At 34.3% G+C, this 7,477-nt stretch overlaps 1 protein-coding gene across 1 annotated transcript in view; it reads left to right on the forward strand.

Moving 5' to 3' along the window:
• LOC123010130 overlaps positions 1–5,567 on the forward strand; it is an 8,996-nt gene extending 3,429 nt beyond the window's left edge. Inside the window, exon 4 of the mRNA XM_044406833.1 lies at positions 5,500–5,567. Within this exon, the coding sequence (XP_044262768.1) occupies positions 5,500–5,567 (68 nt within the window). The remainder of the gene's footprint in view (positions 1–5,499) is intronic.
• The last annotated feature ends 1,910 nt before the right edge of the window (positions 5,568–7,477 follow it).

The raw sequence follows: 7,477 nt of genomic DNA on the forward strand, positions 1-7,477 counted from the left end.
TTTTTTTTAGGAGAATTTTCTTAAATTAAATTTTTTAGAATAAATTTTTAGTTTTTTTATAACTATTGTTTCTCTTTTTGTTATTTGCTTTTCTACTTTGATATCTTTCCTTAACTTTACATTTATACAGACTATTTAGGAGTAATGTTTTTTTATCGAGTCATCTATTTCAATTTAGTTAGGCTATTTTCTAAAAATCTGCTATAGTCTATAAGCTGGTATATTCCATAGCTAATAGAGCTCTGTATATAAATTTTTTAAAGTCCTTATAGAATCGTATCAAAATTGGTATTCTCTAAGTAAACATTCGAGTTATAGCGCTGTAATTACCCTAAAGTCTGTTTTTTATTAAGTGGAAATATCAAACAGTCTTAACAAATTTATTCATGGTAATTTTTCGATGTTGGCAGTTCCAGTTTTTAATTTAATTAATAAAAAACGGCATTCAGCAAAAAAATCGTCTAAGAAAATTTAGAAATGAAAACACAAAAACGGGAACAAATTGAGTATCGCGAACAGTTTTTGGAAATTTGAAGACGAAAAGTCAGAAAAAGACTACCGCTAAAATTTAGACACAATTTGTAATGTAGATTTGTTAAACATTCTCTAATTTTTAGTAAGAAATTAATGAGAATACAACATAAACATCAAAGAGAAAAAAACGTAATTAAATTAGTAGGATTGTTTGCAACGTTTTTGAAGAACGAGTTGAAGAAGTAACAATCTTGAAACTAAAGCCGAAGGAGAATTTAGAAAATGCATCAACTTTGAGCTCATATTAATAAATTACACAAAAATTTATTACCGATTTTCATAAAACCTGCTTGTACCTTTTACAAAATAACTTTTTTCTAAATAGACACTCTTATTAAAGATTTTGTAGTAAGAAGCTCATTATTGTCCATAACATTACCTTCTTTTTTTCTTCATTTAATAATAAATATAATGCAATTAGTGCAATATTATTACGATCCATCACTGAACTATGTACTTATTATTAACTTTACACGATACCAATAATTATAAGAGAACAAAAATTAGCATCACTGGCGAAATACGGAGAGAAGTACTTATAATAAATTATTGAGGAGTGACATTGTTACTATGACAATATATCGTTATAGAGACTATAAGTCTTTACGGTCAGCAAATTTCTCGCCATAACTTTATAGAGACTATAAGCTTATAGAATTTTAGGTATAGAGAAATATTTCCTTAAAGAATTCGATTTTTACTTATAGTCGATAGCTTAAAGAGTTATACGCGCTATAGCACGTATTTTTTTTTACAGAATAGCACCATAAAACTTATATGTGCCGCCTATGTAAATGCTGTTATAAGTGACGGATGCGTTAAATTAACGCAATAAGGCTTCAAATCTAAAAACGACAGGATATACAACAGAAAGCACGAAAATATAATGCAGAAAATAGACAAAAGCTTAGTTTTCAAAATAAAGAAATACACACACTATCTACTCGAACACTAAATGTTTTTTTAACTTCGAGTAGTAGTAGTTAAAAAATCGTTATGTGTTTGTTTAGATAGTGTATGTTATTTGATTCACGATACTAAGAGGACCAGAAGAAAATAAAAAAGTTTTCTCACTACTTTACTGAACACTACAAAAAAAAAGAAAGCTTAGTTGTTAGAGATTTGATAGAGATGATACTTCGAAACTACAAAAGGCATTTATATGAGGTGGCATATTGAATTTGGATTCTATAGTCGACTTGATGAAGAAACATTTCTGAACAATCTGTATCTTTTATCTTATCTTTTCCCTTAAAATTTCTGCTTCCAATTAATTATGTGGCTAAGGTTGAAAATTATGATAATTCAAAAAACGAATATTAAAAATTTAATTCTATGGTATTCAATAGATAAAAATATTTACTAATATTTTCGCCTGAGATATCAGCAATTAAAAGAAATCAACACCTTTTATTTCTTTGATAAAAATAAACGTTAATCACATAATTAATTTTTATTTTTTCATGGCAAGAGATAGCCTCACACCTTCCCGTTGGTTCTTGCTGAACAATAAATTGAATTTTTTGATAATAATAATCTTTATTTTAGCAGAAGGTGAGAAATTTAATTTATTGACTAAGTGGGGTTTACTTCCAATTTCTTTCATTACTTCCATTTTCACTCGTTAATTTTGTCGTTAAAATATTGAGAGTACGCTGTCAGATACGATAGTGGCATCGCATCGGTCCGCTCACGTTGAGAGTTGCGGCGTTGCCTTTCTCTCAGCATGGCTAGTTATTTAACGATGGCTACGTTCCAACACTCCAGTGACGTCATTTGCGTGCTGCAATAGACTTATTATAAACGCAAAATAGAAAAAATAGTATATTAAAGTACAAGTTGCAGAAGGTATTCAAGCACAAATTTGAAATTCCGAAACGAGCCGCGAAGCGGCGAGTTGAGGAACAAATAAGTGCTTGAAGAACCTTCTGCAACAAGTGCTTTATACTATTTTTTCTATTTCGTCGCTTTACATCATTTTATAAATTAAAAAACGAAAATTAAATTTTTTTTTCTAGAGAATTTTGCGACGGTTGGCGACATTTATGTGTGGAATAATTTTAGGCGGCTGTAAAAAATAAAAATTATTCTTATTTTCACATTGAAAATTGTGAAGAAAGTCCGTCACTAAAATTAAATTACCACGAACGACTTATTCGAACACCGAAATAGAAAAATATATTTAACCGTAAATATACAGGGTGTCAATTTTAAAACTTGCAATCGGCAATATCTCTGGAACTAAAAAAGTTATTGAAAATTACTCAAAACCGTTTCGGTGGTTCCTAGGGGGAATCAAAATGACATGATAAGTGACGCTTCTCCGCCCACACTTAAAGCCACAGCCCCCCAAGCTGAAAACTTTAAATGGCACTACCCTACTTGTGATACATCGTTGGAAAGCTCATAACAAGTGCTTTTCAAAAATGTTAACAACAGCCTATTTGGTAAAGCCGTTTTTCAATTATTCAAAAACAAAGACTTTACATTTTCATTTTTTATTATAAAACTATTCGATGTAATAAAAGAACAATTGTACAATTGTTGTTATTTATAAAATACGCAACCAAAAAGATGATTTCAAGCCAAATGTTTCATGTTTTGTGTATGTTTTTTTGTCTTATGAATCTTTTCAAAGCTGGCAAAACTGCCTGGTTTGTGCACCGCTATGCCTATCTGTTAAAGCCGTTTTCAATTACTTAAAAAGAAACACTTCAAATGTTTAAAAGCTCTTAAAAAAATGCTTTCTAACCACCTATAACATAGTAATGTGATGAAGTCGTTTCTGACTAATTGAAAAATAAAATGCAACAATGTGTAAGTGATTAATTTTCATTAAGTGCTACATTAGATGTTGGAAATGATTTCCGTTGTTTGCTAAACAATAATAGAGCCTGTTTTCAAATTCTTCACGAACGTTTTGAAAAGTTTCTCTACGAATAGCTCGACACTCTTTGAGTTATTTTTTGTCTCAGTTGTTCAAGTGAGTCTACTTTTGTTTTGTAAACCACAGACTTCAAATAACCCCATAAAAAAATCCAATGGTGTGAGATGAGGTAACCTAGGAGGCCATTCAATAGGTCTTCTTCTCCCAATCCATTGATCTGGGTAGTGGTTATCCAACCATTCCCTAACCGGAAGTACATAGTGTGGAGGTGCTCCATCTTGTTGAAAATGCAATAAATGTTCACTTAATCCGGGATTTCCCAGTTCGTCTACTTTGTTATCAAGCTCCTGAAAAATAAGAGGCTCGATGGTTGTCTCCAGCACATTAGCGTATATTTCGCCGTTCAAATTGCCATCAATGAACACAGGTCCAATAATGGCATCTCCTAGTATCCCAGCCCAAACATTTAGTTTTTGGGGATACAGAGTATGTCCTTCTCTGAAGAGATGAGGGTTTGCATCACACCAATACCTGCAGTTCTGTTTATTTACATTGCCATTTAAATAAAATGAGCATTCATCCGAAAAACAAATGTTTTTTACAAATAATGGTTCAGTAAAACATTTTTCAGTTATCACTTCACAAAATTCAATGCGCCGATCCGGGTCGTCATGGCCAAGTTCTTGGAGAACTTGCATTTTATAGGGATAAAATTTATGAAGTTTTAACTCCTTTCGTACTGATTCGTGTGACAATTCAGTTTCTCTAGCTGCCTGACGAGTCGACATTGTTGGATTCATGGCATATTGTCCAAGCACTTCAATTTGAGTTTCCTCAGTCAGTAGTCTTGGTTGACTTCTTTTTTTATTATTAACAGATCCTGTTTCCTCAAATTTGGGGACTAACTCCTGGACGTACGCATGACTGACATGTTTTCCTGGATATTTGTTATTAAAGACTGCAGCCGTTCGAAGAGCACAACGATTTTCAGAACCATAAATAGGTATAAGAATTTACCACCGCCTCCTTAATCAAATGTATCAATATCCCGCCTGGGCATTTCGTAAAAAATGCATTGGAGCAGTGATTCCGATTTTTTCTTAGTTACGGGGGTTACTAAGGAAAAACTGAATGAGTTTTAATTATTAACGAAAAATAACGCAATTAATAAAAGCTGGGAAGGAAGGATATAACAAAACAAGATACACCAGGGAGAATTAATATTATGAGGTTGAACCCTTTAAGCTAAAAAACTGGATTTGTCAAAAATTTTCCCCAGATTAAAGCGCCAACGGGAATCAGTTGAACTCAAAAAATGCGCAGGCGAGAAAAGGATTATTTCTATGGAGACGGCGATGGAATTTACAAAGACAGATACATCAATGTAATCAAAATCAGCATAGCGATACAAAAACCAGGCTGCTTTGCCAGCTTTGATAAGACTCAAAAGAAAAAAAAAACAGACACAAAACATGAAACGCATTTTATTGGGTTGAAATCATCTTTTTGGTTGTGTATTTTGTAAATAACAATAATTTTTCTTTTATTACATCAAATAATTTTGTAATAAAAAAAATGGAAAATGTAAAGTCTTTGTTTTTGAATAATTGGAAAACAAATAGGTTGTTGTTGATATTTTTAAAAAGCGATTATTATGAGCTTTCCAACGATGTATCACAAGTAGGGTAGTGCGATTTAAAATTTTCAACTTGGGGGGCTGTGGCTTTAAGGGTGGGCGGAGAAGCGTCACTTATCATGTCATTTTGATTCCCCCTAGGAACCACCGAAACGGTTTTGAGTAATTTTCGAAAACTTTTTTAGTTCCAGCGATATTGCCGATTGCAAGTTTTAAAATTGACACCCTGTATATAACCATCGCAAAATTCTCTAGAAAACAAATAAAATAAAATTTTCGTTTTTTAATTTATAAAATGATATAAAGCGGCAAAATAGAAAAAAATAATATAAAGCACTTGTTGCAGAAGGTTCTTCAAGCACTTATTTATTCCTCAACTCGCCGCTACGCGGCTCGTTTCGTCAGCGAGAGTCCTCGGTGTTAACCATGTCACCATTGTTAGGCTGGCCCAAATACACCAAGAATCTGGAAGTATTGACAGAAGACCAGGACAAGGCCGTCGAAGGGTAATATCCGTGCGAGATGATCGCTTTTTGCGCATAACAGTGCTCTGTACTAGACATTGCACTGCTGGATAGCTTCAAAGAGAAATGTTACCTGCCCGAAATGTGGAAATTTCTGTGCAAACGGTGAGAAACCGTGTTCGTGAAGACAATATACGGGCTCGTGTCCCTGTAAAAGCACCACTCCTCACTAGAGAACATGTAAATGATAGAAGAATATCGGTGTATAAAAGATCTGGGAAGCGATATCTTCAATGTAACATTGTTCTTAATGTATAGTTCAGTGGAGGTTCGGAAATGGTTTGGGACGGCTGTACGTTACATTACAGACATTCTACACTCGCATGTTATCCCGTACAGCTCATTTATGGGTCCAGATTTTGTGTATATGCACGATAATACTCGACCGCACATAGTGCAAAGATACCTCAGAGAAATTGAGACACCTGTTATGGGGTGGGCAGCTCGCAGTCCTAATTTAAATTCAATCGAGCATGTATGGTACACCCTTCAACAGCGTGTATTTCGGCCGCAGAATGGTTTTTAGAATTCTCCAACAGTTGGAAGCAGTTCTTGTAGAAGAATGGCATAACATCCCACAAGAATACATTGTAAACCTTTTCGAAATCATACCGCATAGAATGAAAGCTGTTATTCAGTCTAGAGGTGAAACAACCTGTTATAAATTTAGTTATAGCGCATAATCAATTTTTTACATTATTAAAAATCCGGTATATGGTGTAGTAGCCTTCTCTCGTCCATCCATGATAAAGTTTTCCGTTCTCACCTGTCGGGGTTGGTTGTCGAGATAAGTTTCGCCTTCTAGAATTTTCCTAAATTATGCAACCATTAATACACCTTTCCTGAGCAGAACAATACACCTTTCCTGAGCAGTCGAGAGAATTGCACAACACTCCAGAATGTTCTGAATAAATGTTCCACGACGATCATTGTCCTCACTTGAACAAGGCGGTAGGCGCAAACCCTGAGCCCTCGAGCCACAGAACGCAATTACGTCGTTGACATTTCACACATAAACATAACTAACCTTCGACTTCGACATCTGCCAAAACGTAAGAGAGGAGGAGATCTTGCCAGTTTGGAAGCGAAAAAAAGAACAGACCAAAAATGAAACGGAGGAAAAACGCAGAGCATGTTTAGGTTCACAACGAACAATAATAGGCACCGTGAGAGATACAGAAACCTAAGAACAACGAAATCAGCGAATGGAGGAAACGTGAACTGCGAAACGAACGTATTATAAAAAGCGACGAAAACACGCTACTCAAAAAAAAAATCAGTGTAAGATAAGCACAATCGAGGTCGAGCAAAGACTACAACCTAACAAATGAAAGATTCCTCTACGATCAGACGAAAGAATATAAGAAACACAAACACGTCGTGATGGATAATATCTGCCAATTTTGCAACGCTAAAAATCTAAGCATTATCTACAAAATATAAAAGCCTACAATACCTGCTTCCAAATGACTTCATTTGGTGCTAGCTCCATAAACACTAACAAAGACGATATCGATTATGTTTTCTCTATCCAAGGACAGATTTATCACAAAATGGAATCATTGCTACCACTACCAAATGAAGACCATACACTTCTGCAAGTATATTTCATCGCAAATGAAGAAACACAAATTGATTAACAATGCCCAAATATCAGTGGATTAAAACGAGAAAATCATTCAAGATGTGCAGAGAATTTTACACAAATACAATTAACTGGTTCACATATTCAAAACAGCACTAGACAGAATGCTTTGCGATGAGTATAAAGTTGTAATTCGAGCCGACGAAGGACCATCTGGAGAACACGAACGTCGATTTAGAGCACCACAGATAGAGCAAATTGCCTTCGCAATTGTGGACAACGAACATACAAGCTGTGAAATAATCAGGGTG

The sequence above is a fragment of the Tribolium madens genome, unplaced genomic scaffold (genome assembly GCF_015345945.1).
Source record: "Tribolium madens isolate multiple individuals breed KSU strain unplaced genomic scaffold, Tmad_KSU_1.1 Scaffold_7;HRSCAF=85;Tcas5.2_LG10, whole genome shotgun sequence".
In the NCBI taxonomy this organism is placed as follows: Eukaryota; Metazoa; Arthropoda; class Insecta; order Coleoptera; family Tenebrionidae; genus Tribolium; species Tribolium madens.